Here is a 20730-nt window from a genome sequence, read left to right as displayed (position 1 = left end):
AGAAAACGGTGATAAAGCACCGCATTCCCTTTTGCTTTAGAAGGCAAAGCTGGAAATTGATTGCAAATCATTCCATGCTGGCAAGTTGCAAGTAAGGACCCAGTTTGGAAGGCGCTGTTTCGGGTACAATGAAGCAGAGTTCGGTGTTACTGACGTGATCTGAGCACATTTCAGTCCAGATAGACCGATCGTTTGCTCTTACCTTCGGAATCCCAGGTGTGTCCAGCCAGTCTGAATAAATCGCTCCAATGGTCAGGCCTCGGCTGAAACCAGAACCAGATATCGAGTGTTTCAGAACAAATTTAAAAAATCTTTATTTAAGTACTCATAAATGAACAGTGTCGTGATTTAATGCTGTAGGACTATTGTGGACATGTCTGAGTGAAGCCTGTGTTTTTTGGGGGGGGTTGGCTCATTGTAATTCAGGCCTGAGCTCTATCAGGACGTTGCAATCTCGTTAACTTGCAGGAGCACACCTGCACATATAATCAACTAATGGGTTCTCCCAGTCAGGTATGGGGGGCAACTCTTCTAGCCCACAGCGCGGCAAGCACACAGACATGAGCGAGAACAGAGGGATATGGGTTACAATATCTTTACGATACTTGCCTCTCCTTTGAAAAGGAAAAGAGTCAGAATGAAAAAAGACACAAACATCTTAAAAAATATCGTATCTCTGAACTTAAGACACATGCTTGCGCACGCCAAAATACTTTAGCTGTCCTTGAATCTGAGCGAGAGTACTGTTTATGTATGAGTTACTCTCATATAGAAATATAATGGGGCAAACCATGTTAATCTAATCCCTCATTATCAAACAGAAAATCTCATCCATGCTCAGAACTGTTTATTTTATTATTCCAGTCTGATTTATTTATGACTATAAACAGAACAAAATCACAAACACTACTCTTAAGCGAGTAGTACTCCAGAAACGTAATGACATTTCAACATCCCGTTAATAACAATGGCTCTTTGTTTTAAACCTCAGAGCCTTTGCTGGGATTTTCTGTCATCTAAAACCATTTGTTTCCTTAGCATGATGAGCACGATGTAGAGGCAGCATTCGACTAGGGGAATACTGATCTTACAAGACTGAACAACTCTGTCCTTTTCTTAAGGTTGCAGCACGTACTAAAATGCCAAAATGAGAATAAGTTCATCCTCGAGCTAAACTAAACATAAGACCCGTCAGACTTGTTCAGACGGCGAGGTTGGATGCGCTGAACGCAAAGTCCTTGTCAGGCCTTTGATAAAACATAAGGTGAAGGTGCCGTTGCTCCAGTGTCAGAGTTGTTGCCTCCATCGTGAGGAGATACAGTTCCGAGACGCGGGCGCCAGTACATGAAATAACACACCAGTTACATGTCAGGCTACAGTTACGCGCGGCGTATACCGATGACTTAGCACCTGAAAGCCAGATAACGGGAATGGTGTAGGTAGATGGTGTAGGTAGGATGGATGGAGATTTCTGTGGTAAAGCTAAGATAGGAGGGGTTGTGGCATGAGCGAGGGGGAAAGTGGGGGGTAGATCATTGGATACAAAAGAACAAAAAATGTGGAGATGTTTGCATGCTGCCATTTTTTTTCATCCTGAACAACAAAATCCCCCTTTGTTTTGACTTGGCCAGCAGAGGCCTGAGCTGGCCAGATTACCACCAGTGTTGGGGGGGGGGGGGGGGGGAGCGGGTACATCCTTGGATGGAGACACCTGAACTGACAGCTCAATACGGGACCCAACAGCTGTTCGACCCAGCTGTGATGCCCCCTGGGGAAAAACAAAAACAAAACATAGCCACTCGCACACCACTGCAAGAGTCCCCATTAGGCTGAAACATGCAGCTCTGGCAACCCACACACTAAGGCTAAACGGATTCAGCTAACCCTTAATCATCCCAGCATGGCATATATGAAAGTAGTTAGCAAGGAACAGGACGAGCACTGATAGGTTTGGTCGGGGAATCAACAGACCTAAGACGCCCGTAGAGCTGGCCTAATTTAATCCAACAGACTGTGGAGTTTCTCGGTTCTCACAGTGAGGATCTCATGTTCAAAACCCCATTTGATGGCAGCAGAGGCCTGTGGCGAGAACAGTCACGATGCTAACTTAGCTCACGCCTACCTGCTCAAAGCTGGGAACGTGTCCAGGGATATCTGAAGGAAGTCCTGTGTCAGAAAATACGAGAATTGGTGATATTGAGCGTACGGTTCCAGGTCCAGCCGAAACACACACATCCACGGTCGTCTCTGCCCAGTGTACCAGTGGTCATGAAAACCATCTCCAATCCAATTCAATAACCCCGCCGCAATCATGATTATGGTTTGGAAGCCTGGCACAGGCCAAGTGCATTCTGGGAATGTTTTAACTAAATACCACAACAAGAGCAGAGGTACATATTTCCATGATTGTAACTCATAGAAAATAACATGCACATATCCTGAGCATGCAGGCCCCTGGTACCTGAGACAGAATGAGTTGCCCGTGGAATCTCATCACGAAGGCTCTGAAGAAGCCCAAGAACTCACGCTCACCCACCTCACCAGCCAGGAACTTCAGTAGGAAGTAACCCTTTCCAGAGAGACCAGAAACATAAAACAGTCTCGGATCTCAACACAACACGGGCCGCGGCACAAGATTACAGAGCATGTTCACTAAAACATGGAGCGGATGTTTTAAATGGCCGTCATTTGTGATTTCAGTTACAAGACCATAGGGTAAACAAACCGTTAACCCCCACCCCCTCCGACTTACCTTGAGGTAGTGGACTTGCATGAATGGCTTGGCTGGGTTGAGGGCATGCTTCACCACAGAGGATCCAGACTCACTGGCTCCTCCCGTCATGTCTTTACTGGGCCTGTGAAGATGGGGGTGGAGCCAGGGCTGTTAGGGAAGAGTGCCACATTGCTCAAGGTCTGAGTGCAGTTACCCTGACAGCAGCGGGCACTGAAACGCACTTAACAGCCCACTAAATGCCTCAGATATGCATGCATTTGCAAGAGGAAGGCAAACTCAGCTCTGCTGTTATCCCTGGGACACGTGCGGAGCATGCTAGGCTTTAAATCATCCCAACGGAGGAAACATACAAAACGGCTGCGCAAAAGCCTCGAGCGTTTTCCTGGCGTTCCAGTGTGAACTGGGGGCGGGTTCCCGCACAATGTTCTTTGTTGCACGATGTGCATCCTGTTTGGATCCACACGCGACGCTGCCCTGTAGTAACATGCGTCGACACGAATCGCGCGGGCGATGGCTGTTCCCGGCAGCTGGCCTTGGCGGGATGTACGGTGTTTGTTTGCAGTGCGGCGCACCCTCGCAGCTAACGACTTATAGAGCGCTTCCTTCCTGAGGGCAGGGGCAGTCGGTGGTGACACACACAGGGCCCGTGGCCATGGCTACGTGTTTGATGATTACCCTGGTTTAAAGAGGATCGATCCAGAGGATTAACCGGACTCGCCCGGAACAGTCTCCCGCGAGACCGGCCCCCTGCGCGGTCAATAGCTGGGCGCCCGGGACCCCGCTGCTGCGTTACAAATCATTTCCTTTTTCACACAGTCTGGGGCGTAGGCCGTGTTAACGAGGGTGGGGGAGAGAGAGCACACCAGACGCTGCTGTCTGCGCTTCCCCGGCCAGGCTGTATTGATCGTGACGGTCCAGTGCATGGGAGATCCGCGACCCGCAAATGCTCTGCGCCTCTCCGGGGAACCACACCTTACCGACGTCGATTCCGCGAATCGACGTGTATTCTGTGGATCAACGTGAACAGAAAGAAAAGCCAGAAAACGAGCGAGCCTGAAATGACCCTAAAAACGGTTCTGCGCTCGTCAACCACTGGTTAGAACAGTAAGAGAAGTGATTTGTGGTTTGCCTCTGCTGGCTGGTCCCTGAAGGGTGCCCAGAGCTGGGACCGTGCCTGGTGCGCGGGAGTCCGGAGCGATGCGACACTAAGCCGACCCGTGAACCCGCAGCGTACGGATCCTGCTCAGGTGAAGGGAGGAGCTGGGTCCCTCGGGTGGCTGAACCCAGCTCGGCTCTGGCAGCCCACGCGCTCGCTGCTGCTTGCCCACGTGTCTGGGACGCTCGCCCCTCTGCACTCCTGCTGCAGCAGCGTCTGTTTGATATGGTTTGCGTCCAAAAAGGCTGAAACTGTGCTTACTCACTCATGCTGCCTCTCTGCCTTTCCCTTTCTCTCTCTGGGGGACTCTGATAAGGGTGACCCCCTTTAACAGGCAGCTTCTATCTTTCCTGGCCACCCAGCGAGACAGAAGGAGAAAAAAAGGGGAATATGGATGAAAACAGAAACAAGAGGTGGGGGGTGTGACTCAAAGCGACCATCCATTGCCATTAACCAGGAAAAAAAGATGACTAGTAAGTAGTGCTGAAACAGACCCTCCTACACCCGCCTACGTCAACTAGCTGGACATGCTAGAACCGGAGCGCTGGCTAGTTAGCACTCAGTTTGTGCTCTGTGGGGAAATTTAGGATTCCAATCAACAGACTTGACAATAAGAAGACCCTTGTTATAAAGCCACTGGTTGTTTACAGCAAGCAAGGCTGTCATACAACGCGAGAAGCCAGCTGATGTAACTCTTCCTGCAATTGGCTGTGGCGTAGTTAGCAACGGCGGACAGCACCATGCAGAAAGAAAGCCACAGAACAGCAACAACCGCAAAAAAATAAAAAATAGCCGGCAACACCACGGCAACAGGACCGAAACGACAACGAGTGTGCCTGCGAACACAAAAGTGAGAAACTGTCAAGTTGGTGTCAGACCTACAGTTCAAAAAAACGAAAAAAAAACCAACCACATTTTATTATAGCCTTAGGAAGGAAAAGACTCTGGTCATCATTTCTAGATGACCAGGGCAGAAGCTAGAATACCACTCCAGCCTTTAGGGCTAGACATATCCAGGCATTTGATCGACACAGTATTAGAACTAATATTAACCAGTCCTATCACTAAAAAACAGTCAGGCTTTCCCAGAACTCCACTGGCATGCTATAGAATAAATGTTATTGTTTATACTGAACGTGTGCATTCTTATAGTTTGTAGCTTTTTATTGCGGTTTGTATCTAATGCTTTCATTGTGGAGATCACTGCTGAACTTTGTACAATTTGTACAGTATCTGCTGCCCATGCTAACCATGAAATGTTCAAGCCAAGTTCTACAGAAGCAAGGAGTGGGGGCGTGGTGGGTGGGTGAACTGGTCCAAGCCTCTGGGTACCCGTGGGAAGAGTGTGTGTTAGAAAATCTATGGAAATCACTTTCAATTGCCTACAAGTTCCTTCACTGTTGCCCGTGTGTGTTGAAAAGCCGCCTGAACACTTAAGTGAACACACAAGTTTTATATCCTTACACTCCCCAGTCACAGTAATAGGAACACGCACCTTATACTTACACTCACAGGCTACTTTATTAGGTATTTCTGTTTTATAGGGATTTTTGGTAATAGACACACCAGATACTGCTGGGGAAGCAGACCAGTTTTAACCCAACACTGACCTAACACTGTTGTGTGTGTTGAGCTGCCCTGAGTTTATCAGGCACAGCAGTGTTGCTGAGGCTTCGGTTTACAAGTGCCAGTATCACTGCTGGTTTGTGAGTGGCCTGCCAGAAAAATATGGGCCAACGGCGGTCACGTGGTCGGAAACCGACCACTGCTGAAGGCAGAGAGGCTTGTGCGAGGCGAGGCAAGGCAAGGCAAGTTTATTTATACATCACCTTTCGTACACTGAGGTCGTTCAAACTACAGCTCGTATACATCAACACACAAGTCATAGACTCTAGCCATATCCCTTCAAAATGTACCCACAAGCCAGGAATATAGAGCTTTGATTAAGCATAAAACACATTTTTTTTGGGGGGGGGGAGCTCATGTCTATAAACACACCCACATCAGTCTGCTTTGTCATTTAACGGCAACATATATCTCTTTTATGCAAAGGTAAATATCACTGTTTTCCGCTTCCCTACGGCGCCGTGCCTGTGTGTGCGACGAGCTCTTTTTAAAGCTGTCTTTTTGGCAGCGTCTGGCCGGCTAACAGCATGGTGGGACTGTGTCTCAGAGCACGTTGGCTCCGTTTTTGCCTGTTAAAATTGTCAAGAGCGAGCAGAGCGCGGGAGACCTTCGCACAGCATGTTCGTGAGTCACAGCCACAAGTCACTGCCGTGTGCTATTAGGAACCATGGCAAGAGGGGGACATCACTGACATATGCGAAGAAAGGTTTCCTCCGGCTTGTTTTTGCTCACGCAGTTTTCGTCGCTAACGACAGAGAAAGCTGCGCTGAGATATTCAGAGACGCCGTCAAAAGAACCCAACTTTTCCCCGCCGGCGTGTTATCACTGGTGTGTTCTTTCCTTAGACTAGACGCTGTAAGGAACTCTAAAGTCAGAAAGGGGACTGATCCAGGATCAGTGTCTGCTGGGTGAGGGGCCTAAAGATTCAAGACAACATGCGCAAGGATTGTGGAATCTATCTAAGAGAGAGGATGGAAAGAATAAAGAATAGCAAGGAAGACACTTGGAGCGCAGGTTTGTGTGTGCGTCTCAGCATAAAGCCCCCAGAGACAGGAAGTCGAGAGAAGGCCTGCGAATAAAATGGCCTTTCTGTGAAGATGAAAGAAGGTTGACGTGATCTAAAGCATAAGAGGTCTGACATTAGAAAGGTTTTCCTAATATTTTGTACACTCGGGCTCTGATTTATCAAGTTTCCAATAGAGCGCCAATACGTGTGGGCAGTCCAGTAAACTGCACGTGTAGTTTTTGTGGGCAGGCACCTTGCGGGTGATCTAGACAGATGACGTTCATGCAGATTTGATATTTTAATTAGGCTTATAAATAAATAAAATGAGCTAAATTAACCTATTTGGATTGACACCACCCTGTGTTTTGAACACTTTGGTAAAAACGCCGCTAACTGCATTTAGGCAAACCCACAAAACAGACAAAACCAGCCATTTTACACGTCTGAAAGATAAACTCCTCGGCACATCCCGTTCCTAAATCAGAGGGGACAGTTTTTCTGCGGGTGTTATCATGTTTGCCACACGACGTGTCACACTTGTTTTTGCACCTTAGTAAATCAGCGCCCACGAGCACAACATCATAGGCTGCAGCTGCAGTAAAAAGCAAACGGGACGCAGCCATCAGACCTGAGGACCTGTAGGTCTTCTTCACAGTTCCCCATCTCATCCCTCAGCCTCCTCCAGCGCAGCAGAGCCTTCAGGTCCTTCTGCTCCTCTTCCTCAGTGTCGCCCAGCTAAAATGCCATGTGTGTGAGAAGCAATAGAAAATAAACATAATGAGGTTTAGGTCCTCCCGAAACAATCCCACACAGTGTTAGAGCCTACATGTGCCGCCTACAGGATCATGGCATAATCTTTATTTACATCTAAAACTCCATTACTATTAATCCATTGCTTCCTGCATAACTGTCTGATGTGTGTGAGGATTATGCTCCTTTGTTCTCCCATGTTCTTTCATCTGCTATTTAGAATTGGTGATTTAGGACAAACTGGAACAAAAATGTACTGGTATTTCAGAATGAAAAAATGCTTTGTGGGTCGAAGAGTCAGATTTTGAACATGTGCTGTTTTCCAGGAAGCACATTTAGGGAACTGCAGAAAAACCAGAAAAGACTGAAGTCTGTGAACCGTCTACCAAATTCTTGCAAACGGAAACAGCCGCTATTTTTGTAGGTAGAAATTAATGGAAAAACTGAGGTTCTATATAAAAGTGCTCTAATGATCTCCAATTGAGCGAGAGAGTACTCTAACTGCGGCGCACAGCGAGCATGCCGGACCACCGGCGGGAGAACATCTGGTGGCACAAAAAGGTGTGCTGGAACCCCTTTTCTGAAAATAGTGAGAGTGGAGAAGACACCTGCTGGACTCTGGCCCAAAACACGTCCTCCAGGTAGGTGGCGAAGCCCTCGCTGATCCACTCCTCGGTCCAGTCCCGCGCCCCGATGGCCAGGCCGAACCAGGAGTGGGCGATTTCATGGCATAATCTCTGCCCACACAGGCTGCTCTCGCCCGCCAGCACACTCTGGGACAGGAAGATGATGTGTGGGCTGGGAAATACAAACACACCCAAAAACCAGTCAGGAGCACACATGCCTGCCTTATTTGAGCATTCGTTTGTGACCGTTTAAGATACGTTTCTTCTTTAAGATATGTGATGCGATTGGGAACTCAAGATTAGATGTGGTTGGAAACACCAAACACCAAAAAAAAAAAAAAAAAAAAAGTACTGGCCCAGTAGCAAAAAGCTGAGGCTTGTAAATGGGTGTTTTAGTAGGTCGTGTTGTAAAACGGCTAGAACGAGGCATCAGCCCCAGACAAATGCCAAAACTCCCAACGATGGCAGGTGTGCGCTTTTCCCGCCAGGGAGACGATCACCCCGTGCCAACATGAAAGCTCTGGGTTTTTCCGCGGCAACTCTGTCTATCATTAAGTAGAAGGAATGCCAAGCCTGAATGATGCCTACGGATGGCGGAGAAGCTGTCCGGACCGCGCCCTTTAAACCAGCATTCCCACGGCATGCGCTAACGGGGGGCTAAATTAAAGGCCTGGCGTGCCGCCACGACGTCGGCTGCGCCCGTCAGCGGCTCAGGATCGCCTGCAGAACCGCTTGAGTGGAGGGGCCAGTGGCCAAAAAGCAACAAGCGGCCGAAACAGCTCAGCCTTGAAAATCACACTTTCGAACACCGGGCACACATGCCTGCTAGAATAAACACATCACTGATATACACAGTCTCTTCAGGCTGGGACGCTGGGTGTTTATCTAACCTTGAGTTCAAGAATCTAGTCACTCATAGCACCGGGGACGGTGAAACGCGACGGTGTTTGCCTCGTCTCTGCGGATTACCTCAGGTGACCTTTATGGGAGGAAGCAAAGCAAACAGCTCTTTATCAGGGCAGTGCTCCAGGGGCAGAGCTGAGACGGGGGTAAAAAGCGCCATGCGGCAGCAATGCCGTGAACACTTCCGCTCGCAGGGCCGTTTGCTCCCCAGGACGATCAAATAACCCAACTCGCCCCTTTTAATGGTGGCAGACAAGCACACAGCTTCTGTGTCTGGTGAGCTCTTCTCGCTCTGTGGCACACAATGACCCCCCCGGCAAAGCAGAGCGGGAGTCCGTGCAAGATGCCAGGGACTAAGAAACGGCCGGAGCAGTGGCGTCTTGGCGGGGGGGGGTCTGGGCAGAGGGGGTCTGGCTCCTCCTATTTAAGCCTTCCTGATTCATTGCAGGCGTCAAGCCGCGGGCTCTGAGCGAGCTTTGGAGGTGGCGCTAGTAAAGCAGGGCTTCAGGAGGGGAAGAGCACACCCTACCCGAGTTCTTCCGGTGGGGGGGAGGAACGGAAGGTTGCAGGAGCCGCCACGGGGAAGCAAGTGCTGGCTGACATCCAAAAGTGCAGAGCGCTGGAACAACTCACCTGTTTCCCAACGGCAGCGATTACGGGGCATGCGGGAATGCTATACAGAAATAAACTGACATTCGGATTGTGCTGCAACTCCAAACAGAGAAGATGCTTCACCAATATTGAGGGCAAATCTCGAAGAAGACCGGACTGAAATCTGCTGCAGATCCGCCAGAGAGTAAAGCAAGTCGCTCCCATGCGCCTCTCTCGTTTCCAGGGAACATGGAACAAGCAGAGAAGAGCTGAGCTAAGCTCTGTGTTGATTAAGTGTTGAGGAGTGTTTTTTTAGCAAAAAGCAGACCTACATCATCTATCAGCAAAACTTCAAAAGGCTGAAATCGACGACAAATTCGTGTTTGTTTCTGCAGAATGTCCAACTGCAAACTGCTCACTTCGCAAATGAAGAAAGTACACTTTTAACAGCCCTACATGTCGAACCTTTAAACATTATTAAAGGTTTCATGAACATTAGGGCCCGTTACTACACAGATCACAGCATCACGTGACTGTCGCACGCCTTCCTAAAGTGCAACATTCTTTCACAGAAACTTTCACTTTAAGATCTCCAATATCAAACTAGCCACTGGAGACTGTTCATTCCATGCTAGTACTGCTCCACCTTGAGCACCTTCTGCTGAGCATGCATTGGCAAATGGCCAGTTGACTTCACAACTCGTCGACCGCCTCTTCATTTGGACGGATGACCACGCTGCTAAACGCAGCTTCAGATGAGCCTGGAGCACGCGCCTCTGCTTTTCCTCTGTCCCAGTCCATAACGGCATTCCGGCGGGGGGGAGGAGGGGGCCCGTACGGATAAACAAGCCATTTTTCTCTGCGGCTGTGGGTCTCCTGCATAAAGGTTAAAATCTGCAGAGCATGGGAGGCAAACCCAGACTCCAGCAACCAGCCGAGCATTCCTGTCGCGTGGGAGGGGTCCAAGCACCCAACTCAAAAGTGGCAAAACCCGCAGAGTGCGCTGATCAAAACGAAAGAGAGGGAATCACCTTCTTTCGTGCAGGGAGAGGATAATGTCACTCTATTTTTAGCATAAGAAAGACAGAAAGTAGAACATAATGGGTCTTATTTCAAATCCAACAGAATCCACTTTCTTCCCTGGGGAAGGCCAGCACACAATCACAGCCTTGTGGGGGTGTGGGGGTGCTGTTCAGGGGGGTGTTGGTCGAAAGAACAAATCATGGCTCATCTAAAATTAGCCCCAGGAGTTGATTTGTGCCCTTTGTGCATTAATCTTATTTGCCAACAGATGAAATAAGCTGTCTTTTGTAGTGAGAGCCAACAAATGCCCAACACCCAAAGGCTGCCATTATGTTATTGACATCTCCCACAGGAAGTCACTGATGAGAAAGAATCCAAGTGTCAGCCAAATGTAACCTTACCCCGTCATGGCCACACTGAAAGTTAAGATACACATATGGATTACGGAACAAAGGCATGGACCTTTACCCTTGATGCCAAAGTCAACAGTATTGTACCCAAGACACTTCTGAGGAAATGTATATTAAAAAGCCCAAGGCCATTCTTATAGACATACCTACTACTCTAGACAAAAACAGTACATATACACTGTACATAGAGCTTTTGGTGGAAGTGGATCTCTTACTTGCCAGAGAAACCATCATTCAATGCTCCTAAGTTGTTTTCCACTAAAGGAATCAAAAGTGTGCTTCAGGCTGTTTTGATGCACTGAGCCTGACTTCAGCTCATCCAACCTTCAACCTTTGTCTTGGGATATACAAACCACAAACGCACCCATCAACTCACACTACACACTCGCAGTAAAAAAAGGAGCACACCCAGATGCTCACATCTGACACTTTACTCAGAAACCTGCCTTCCTTTCAAGATGGTGTTGACACACCAGTAAGAGATTTGTATGAAACACGAGAAGGTCACACAGTGAAGACGAGTGTGCATACAACTGGCTTGTAAAGATAAGTCCAGCAGTCTGTGCGAGTTTTGAGTTTCCAATGTATCAATAGGGCTATGCAAAACAAAAACCCTTACCACAATCACCTCACTTTAAAAACAAAACAAAAAAATTCCCCTCGCATTCGCAACCAGGTGGCAAATTAAGCTTCGGAGGGCCGTGGGGGTTTTCCCGCAGGGTCTCTCTGCACATGCCGGTTCTTTTTAGGGAATCCTGGGAGCCATTAGCGCAAGGGAGATGGCCGAAAAGCTGCGGCAGGGGCAGCTTTGCTGTGGCGGCTCCCTTTCGTCACCTCCTGCTCACAGCCCGGCGGGGAGCGGGAGGCTCCCCTTCATCACCCGTAGAGGTGCAGCGTGCTAACTGCACCATGCCACATTAGCGGGGGCGTTTGCCCGCGTGGGACCCACCATCCGGGCTGCTGACCCAAAGCAGATGTTTGCATGAAGGCGCGTGTTTACAGGGTGTATGAGGCCTCTCTCTCTCTCTCTCTCTCTCTCTCTCCATCTCTCTCTCTCTCTCTCCATCGCTCTCTCTCTCCCTCTTTTTCCTTTCATGAGCTCCCTTGAGTCCTTCGAGGTTATCTACAGTGTGCAAGAAATGAGACCATCATTGAAGAATCTAGCGTGCGCAAATGCTGGGGAAACTGTATGTGTGGTGCTATCAAATGGAGCAATCTCACTGACCTGTTGTTTTCTGTAAAAGCAAGGAAATGCCTTTGTTAGAGCCTAAAAAGAACGCCAAGTGGCAGACAGAGGCCTGCTATTCGAGCGCTGAGGTATAACGGACGAAGGGGCTAGACGGTCCTGGTCCTTGACTTACACAAGACCAAAGCTCGCTTTACCTCAAGTCTGGATTCATACTGTAAATGGTAATCCAATCAAGGCGCTGTGTATGTGGCGACACATGCACTGCAGTTTATGGCTCAACTTGGCAAGCTCCACGGAGGGATCCGGCCTGAAGCATCGATACAAATTGGCCGCCTAGTGCAGCGATGTGGGTGTGGCCTTCAGACAGCCTCATCGCGTTCTGGAAGCCAGGCCGGTGCCTGGAGGCCTGGGAGGTAGCAAAGAGTCCAGGTGATCTGCCACTGCTTCACCCTCCTTAAATCAGCCGTGCAGCCAAAACAAACTCTCGGCGTAGCGTGGACTTGGTTCATCCAACCTCCAGCTCTGCTGCGCCCTTCACTCCCCACCCCGCCCCCAAGCCAAACTGGCAACGGGCTTGTTTGAAACCCAGCACACAGAGTTATGAGCTTGCAGACAGCACCTGAGCTCCAGCAGTCGTATTAGTGTCGAAAAGGCGGCGCGGCTGATCCAGGGTCACTAAGCTGCTCCCGAGACATCGCTAAGATAAAACGGGGAAGCAGGGCCCCTCCCGATAACCAGACAGGAATGTACTTATAATAACAATGTGCACTCTACGTCGGACCCTGCCGTCTTCATTAAAGAAGGCTGTTGGGAGGAAACGGGATGACGCGATTCGAGCTGAAACGCGGCCTTAGAGTGAAGCAGGCCAGCGTCGTGCCTCTGGGCCGCTCCGCTACCGTTCCGAACGGCCCCTCTGGTTTTGCTCCAGGTGCAGAAGAGCTCTACATTCTTCCCACTTGCTGGGCCTTTTTGTGTGTGCACAGCGGACGGAAAGGAAGGAGGGAAAAAATCCCCTCGCTGAAGACTTTCAGAGAAAAACACCTCATCCTTGACAATTTGATTAACAGCTGTCTTTTGTGCCAAAGTCCCTCCGCTCTGAAAGACCGTTTCTGTCGCACACTTCTTGGGTTACTCAGCAATCACAGAGGAGCGGAGGAAAGAAAGAAAATGACCTCAGAGAGAGGAGAGGGAGAGAGAGAGAGAGAGAGAGAGAGAGAGAGAGAGAGAGAGAGAGAGAATAAATGTTAGAGCCAGCATAACCGAGAGAGGACGGAGAGAGAGGGAGGGAGAGAGAAAGAAAGCAAGAGAATGAATGTTGGTCCCGGAATAACAGAGAGAGAGAATGAATGTTAAGTGCCAGAATGAGCGAGAAAGAGAGAGGATGAATGCAGGGCCAGAATAACAGAGAGGGAAAGTATGTATGTAACCCAGGCTTTGGCAATCCAAATGTACCATTATTCGTCACGCCATTGAAATGATCTGGGAAGGAGAGAAAGAGAAGAAGACAGAAAGCGAGAATGAATATAAGGACAGAGAATTGGAGGCAGAAAGAGAGAGAGAGAGAGAGAGAAACAGAGAGACAGAGAGAGGTCTATTTAAACGGTGTTATCTCAGCCTCCCTTTCGGCCTGGCTACACCACCACATTCCAGAAGCTTTGCATGCATCGCCCACATTACACCCTGCTCCCATGGGACTTGGCTCGCCTTCCCCCATATGGTCATTTTAAGAGTGCCCGAACAGTTCGAGTCAGCACACAGATGTACTCGAAGCCTGCGGGTGAGCAACTCCCAGAAGTCATGCCAGCCTTCCTCAAGCGACACACAGACATGTAGACAGGTCCCTAGCAACGACACACAGACATGTAGACAGGTCCCCAACAACGACACACAGACATGTAGACAGGTCCCTAGCAACACCACACAGACATGTAGACAGGTCCCCAACAACGACACACAGACATGTAGACAGGTCCCTAGCAATGACACACAGACATGTAGACAGGTCCCTAGCAACACCACACAGACATGTAGACAGGTCCCCAACAACGACACACAGACATGTAGACAGGTCCCCAACAACGACACACAGACATGTAGACAGGTCCCTAGCAATGACACACAGACATGTAGACAGGTCCCTAGCAATGACACACAGACATGTAGACAGGTCCCTAGCAATGACACACAGACATGTAGGCAGGTCCCTAGCAATGACACACAGACATGTAGGCAGGTCCCTAGCAACGACACACAGACATGTAGACAGGTCCCTAGCAACGACACACAGACATGTAGACAGGTCCCTAGCAACACCACACAGACATGTAGACAGGTCCCTAGCAACGACACACAGACATGTAGACAGGTCCCTAGCAACGACACAGACATGTAGACAGGTCCCTAGCAACACCACACAGACATGTAGACAGGTCCCTAGCAACGACACACAGACATGTAGACAGGTCCCTAGCAATGACACACAGACATGTAGACAGGTCCCTAGCAATGACACACAGACATGTAGACAGGTCCCTAGCAACACCACACAGACATGTAGACAGGTCCCTAGAAACGACACACAGACATGTAGACAGGTCCCTAGCAATGACACACAGACATGTAGACAGGTCCCTAGCAATGACACACAGACATGTAGACAGGTCCCTAGCAATGACACACAGACATGTAGACAGGTCCCTAGCAACACCACACAGACATGTAGACAGGTCCCTAGCAACACCACACAGACATGTAGACAGGTCCCTAGCAACACCACACAGACATGTAGACAGGTCCCTAGCAACACCACACAGACATGTAGACAGGTCCCTAGCAACAACACACAGACATGTAGACAGGTCCCTAGCAATGACACACAGACATGTAGACAGGTCCCTAGCAATGACACACAGACATGTAGACAGGTCCCTAGCAATGACACACAGACATGTAGACAGGTCCCTAGCAATGACACACAGACATGTAGACAGGTCCCTAGCAACACCACACAGACATGTAGACAGGTCCCTAGCAACAACACACAGACATGTAGACAGGTCCCTAGCAACGACACACAGACATGTAGACAGGTCCCTAGCAATGACACACAGACATGTAGACAGGTCCCTAGCAATGACACACAGACATGTAGACAGGTCCCTAGCAATGACACACAGACATGTAGACAGGTCCCTAGCAACACCACACAGACATGTAGACAGGTCCCTAGCAATGACACACAGACATGTAGACAGGTCCCTAGCAACACCACACAGACATGTAGACAGGTCCCTAGCAACAACACACAGACATGTAGACAGGTCCCTAGCAATGACACACAGACATGTAGACAGGTCCCCATCAATGACACACAGACATGTAGACAGGTCCCCAACAACGACACACAGACATGTAGGCAGGTCCCCAACAACGACACACAGACATGTAGGTAGGTCCTCAACAACGACACACAGACATGTAGGTAGGTCCTCAACAACGACACACAGACATGTAGGCAGGTCCCCAACAACGACACACAGACATGTAGGCAGGTCCCCATCAATGACACACAGACATGTAGGCAGGTCCCCATCAATGACACACAGACATGTAGACAGGTCCCTAGCAATGACACACAGACATGTAGACAGGTCCCCAGCAACGACACAAAGACATGTAGGCAGGTCCCCATCAATGACACACAGACATGTAGGCAGGTCCCCAACAACGACACACAGACATGTAGGCAGGTCCCTAGCAAGGTGTCACACAGACATGTAGGCAGGTCCCCAGCAACGACACAGAGACATGTAGGCAGGTCCCCAGCAACATGTAGACAGAGTGCCGTATTAAAAGGCTGTGTCTGACAGAAGTGTGGTGCTGAGATAATTGGCTTCAAAGTTTCCAGCTCCCTGTGAATATTAAGAGGAAAAAGGAAACTAATTCTTTTGGCCTGAGAAAATGAAATCAACTTTTGAAGACAGTCACAAAAAAGTTTTATTATTTACTATATATATTATTATTTCATCAGTTTCTAACGCGTACATCATATTCTAATGTGACTGGTAGAGCGAAGGTCTTGATTGGTTGATTGGTCATTACTATCCATGCCACCACTTGGTAATATGAACAGAATTTCAAAACAGGTAAAGTAAAAAGACCTGTCTCCTTTATAAGGGGGACAGGTGTGGTGTACTGAAAAAAATAAGTTGGCCAAGCACTTCACTCTCTCATGCATTTTAAGAGTCATCCAATCAGCATATACAATCTTTCTCGCTGATTATTAATCATATACTATTCAAGAAGGACCTGAAGCCAATCTCACATATGAAAAGCGCCCTGATTATAATGAATCCAATACAAAGGCACAGATTGTTAAGCAGTTATGCGGCTTCAAATTGGTACCTCCGACATTTAAAAGGCAAATATTAAGACAGAGCTGTAATTTGTTACCCGCGCTTCACTGGATTTTTCTCAGTCAAGTGCTAAACTGTCCAGACCTACCTAACCATTTCGCTTTCCATTCCGACAGAAGGCGATAAATGCTACTGTCAAATGGCATTCCAATATGGATGCGGGAGTCTGCAGTTCCTGATGGGCTCGTGTGGGCAGGGCCGTATCCTACAGGGCGTTCTCAAATGGCATTGACATACAGACAGAGCCAGTACATACCTACGAGTGGCAGTATAAAGCGAAGTCAGGTTGGGGCATGAGCAAGCCGCCCCGGGGCTTTTGACACACGGCTATAGCCACGTCCTCTGGCGGGGGGCGAGGGGGAGGCGACGAGGATCACATGACCACCTTATTACTGTGCGACAGGTGGGACCGTAAAAGACAGCCAGCGGTCAGACCTCCAGGGAACATGGATTCTTTCTTCGTGTCTGCAGGCAGGAGCAACCACGCTCCACCTAGAGGAGGACTAGCGTGTTTAAGCCAGCTGAATCTATAAAGACCCATCTCTAATTTTCAAAGAGGCCACAGGGCAGGTGGGGTTCATAATTCTTGTGGTGGGTGACGGTGGCGTGACAGTTCGATTCAGTCCATAAAGGATAGGTTTTACGATCAACTTATTTTGCAGTATACCTCACCTGTTCTGCTGCATGTCGCTAGAGCTCTGGGAATGCTAACACTAAATGTTCTTGAACTGAGGAAGGGGGTGGGGGGAAGGAGTCCAATAAGGCCAGAAACAAATGAACTGCATGGTTATAGGCTGTGATGCGCTATTTATGGGGCCTAATGAAAAGAAGCGCTCCAAGCGATTTGGTAAAGGCTGTGTTAGCAAGCCTGGGATAAGACGTGCTAGTGAGAACATCAGGAAGGCTGTGAAGCATCTTGCCGGGGATTACACCTTCAGCATTCCTTTCCCGTGCTTGTGGGCGAATCCATCAGATCTGACTCAGAATGTGCAGAAAACATTCCTGGAGTCAGCACTGGTGCCTTTTTCCACAACATATCATTGACCACTGACTAGGTTTCACAGAATTGTTTAGAAAACCCAAAGCCGAACCTGGCCAACTTTTCAATTTTTTTTTTCCAAGACTCACAGCTCCTTCTGGTGCCCAAATCTCCCCTGACACAGCATGTGAAACGGCCTCAGGAATGCACCTCCACCCAGAGCCGCGGTAGCTTCATCCAAGAGGAGACCCTGCCCACACTGGCACGTCTGGCAGGTGAAGCATTCCAGCTATGTTTTTCCATGGCGGGAAAGGTGCAACAACCACAACAAAGGAACATTAAGGTGCACAGATCAAGCAGCTCTACAGAGATGTTGGCAGATTGGCGCTCCTAGCATGTGATTACGACACCCCAGCCGCAGCCTAGACGCACCCTACGTGACCTGGCAGGAATACACAGATCGGGAATGACGACCGGCATTCCCAGACACATTTCCTGTAACCTCATATGCATGACCCACATACAGATAACATGCATTCAGTTTAAGTTGACGTTTGGTAATGCACCGGGTTCTTTGAGTGACACTTTTGTTTAGGGTTTTTTTTTTTTTTGCTGTGAAACCAGAACAAAGTAATATGGGCATGCACACACGCACGCACACACGCGCGCGCGCACACACACACACACACACACACACACACACACACACACACACACACACACACACACACACACACACACACACACACACACACACACACACACACACACACACTTCCTGCTCTCCTTCCCTCTTATCTGAGTACAAAAAAATGGCCCTTCATAATGTCCCCAACCAAGCCTGGAAATGAAGGAGCACGAAATAAACGTGCAGCTGGCTTGGCCCCAAGGACTCAGGCCCACATACTTCCCAAATTTTTAGATTAAATAGTTCCCTTCTCTGAAGTAGTTCCAGCAGCTAATGGCTTTTGTTGCTGGGAATAATCCACACATCCTCTCCCACATCCTGGGGGAACGGCATCTCAGAATGCCCCTCTCCCACCCCCACCCCAGTTTTGTCGACTTTTTTTTTTTTGTACTTTTTCCTATGATTTGGTTCAACCTGGCTTTTAAAGTAAGACCTACAGGACCCTACCATTCCCAGAGGAAGACTGCCTGTCTACTGCGGAGACCCGTGTGTGGTGAGGAGAAAGGGGGCAGGAGAATCCCTTACTCTCGCACCGGCATATCTGTGCGTGCAGTTGTGTCCGTGAGCACTAATAAAATAATACAATTATTAAATTATATTACTAATAAAAGATAAACACCCTCCAGACACCGACATCTAAAAAGTGAACCACTGGGCTCTGCGCCTCGCTCCGGATCTGAGCAAACAGAGAAGAAGGGCCTAATTCGGAAAAGAAAAACAGTAGCAGGGTTACCACCGTGCCGATTATATACCACTGATTAGAACGTGACATTTCTTTTCTGCTAAATAGCTGGCACCTGCCTGGGGCAGTGTACAATGACCTCATATCCTATGGAACACTTATTCCTGGCCAGAGCGACGGTGGGAATCACAGGAAGCCACCTACGGCCACCCAGGAGCATGTTTACTTGATCTGCACCGAGATGAACCACCTTCTCACTTCTTGCGTGCCTCTCCGGAGATGATTCATTCCAAATTATAAGGCATGCCACTCTATTAAATTAGGGTGTTTGTTTAGCATTGAAGTCTCGGGTACGCTACAAACTAGGGACATAAAAAAAAACCCAAAAAAAACATTTAACAATTATCTGCTGTATACCAACCTCTGCAAAGCAAAGCCTTGGCAGTCGCCTAGTAACTTGGCAGTACTACGGGAAAAGAAGTTTCGCTGGACTTATAAAGCAAGCATTTACAGTCATCTAGGACACTCCCACCACCTCACACACACAAAGTGGCGATCACACCAGAGCGTTTAATGCAGGCAACTTGTACACAAACAGTTGGTGCCCTCAAGGCTGACTCCCAGAGGGGCCAGGAGTCACGGAATGACACAGATGCCAAGTGCTGACTCAATTTCCAACGAAGTCCTTCTGCTCAGAAGCCACGCTTGCCCAAGCTAAACAAGACGGCCCAGTGTCTGGTAAGCGGAGCTACATAGCGCTCCATTGACCGTCTGTGGCATGCGGGGACTGCTAACGTCCCCCTCCGGCTCGGAGATGTGCCGTGGGAGTGTGTGCTTGGAGCCCACGTGGCTATGGTCATATTTATGATGGAAAAACACAAAGAAAAACATGGAAAACACAAAAAAGAAAACAGCAGTTCATTTAAAGCTGCCAACATATCATGCTTGTGAGATTTGTCATGTCACGCTTGTGAATGAATAGTTTTTACACAGCATCCACACGTGCCTGGCAATCAGTGAGCATTACACACCATGATTTATGTAGTGCACAGCAAAAGAGCGTAATGTGTGGTTGCTGGACGTCAGGGTTCCAGGGAAAACGTGTGGAACATACCTGGCCATTCCCAGACTGGAGAACCCAGGAGGAACAATGAGAAGGTCCAGGCGTGAGAACGGGTGGACACCAAGGACAGAGTAAGCAGCAGCCAGGCAGAGTGGCACCAGACGCAGGACGGTGTCCTCGACCCTGCGCAAGTGGCAGGACGGGGCAAACACACGGTGGGGTAGGATGACCTGGGCCCTGGAGACTTCACATGTGAAGCGACACGGATAATCCACGTGTGAGCAAAAGTTCGGCTGGCCTTCCTCTCCGGCAGAGAGGGCCCGCCCGGGACGGGAGCTCTGGTCATCACAGCCAAGTTTTGTGCTCCTGCTTCCTGAGTCATCCTTACTACTGTTGCAACAGAGAGAGACAATTGCGAGTTTTCCATATGACACAGATATGACACTGATAAAAAAAAAAAAGGGGGAATGAAGCATTAGCAAACATATCATGTTCAATCTAATAAATTAACACTTAAAGATAGAGCTACTAACACAACACAAACGTATAAAGAAATTTTAAATACTACTAAATGCTATTAATTCTTTTGGACTAAGTGTCCGCACTCCAACTTATTAAATCCGGAGACACCTTGGAGATTCCAAAGGAAGGCAAGCCACATACCAGTCTAATTCAGTGGAAGGATCCTCATTTTCCGTTTTTTCGCACATGCAAGCCCTTTTTATGGCTTGCTGCCATCTCCCTACCGCTATAGTAAAAGTTGAGGCAGGCATCGGCATGGTAACATAATAATCCCACTGTAAGAAACCTGCCAGGGCACAAAATAGGTGTCAAGCATCTTCAGCACAAGTGATTTTGAGTGGCACGACTAGCAGCGGCTACGTGTTCC

The 20730-nt window shown here is 48.7% G+C and overlaps 1 protein-coding gene across 1 annotated transcript in view; it reads right to left on the bottom strand.

Annotated features, from left to right (window-relative positions):
• aopep (aminopeptidase O (putative)) overlaps nt 1-20730 on the bottom strand; it is a 52671-nt gene that overhangs the window by 29894 nt on the left and 2047 nt on the right. Inside the window, exons 4-11 of the mRNA XM_027031766.2 lie at nt 20505-20649; nt 19893-20231; nt 7881-8070; nt 7151-7257; nt 2753-2855; nt 2462-2569; nt 2123-2166; nt 203-263 (exon numbers count right to left, since the gene is read on the bottom strand). Of these exons, the coding sequence (XP_026887567.2) occupies nt 203-263; nt 2123-2166; nt 2462-2569; nt 2753-2855; nt 7151-7257; nt 7881-8070; nt 19893-20231; nt 20505-20649 (1097 nt within the window). The remainder of the gene's footprint in view (nt 1-202; nt 264-2122; nt 2167-2461; nt 2570-2752; nt 2856-7150; nt 7258-7880; nt 8071-19892; nt 20232-20504; nt 20650-20730) is intronic.

This window comes from Electrophorus electricus, chromosome 23 (assembly GCF_013358815.1).
Source record: "Electrophorus electricus isolate fEleEle1 chromosome 23, fEleEle1.pri, whole genome shotgun sequence".
In the NCBI taxonomy this organism is placed as follows: domain Eukaryota; kingdom Metazoa; phylum Chordata; class Actinopteri; order Gymnotiformes; family Gymnotidae; genus Electrophorus; species Electrophorus electricus.
This window is presented reverse-complemented; position numbering and strand designations above follow the sequence as displayed.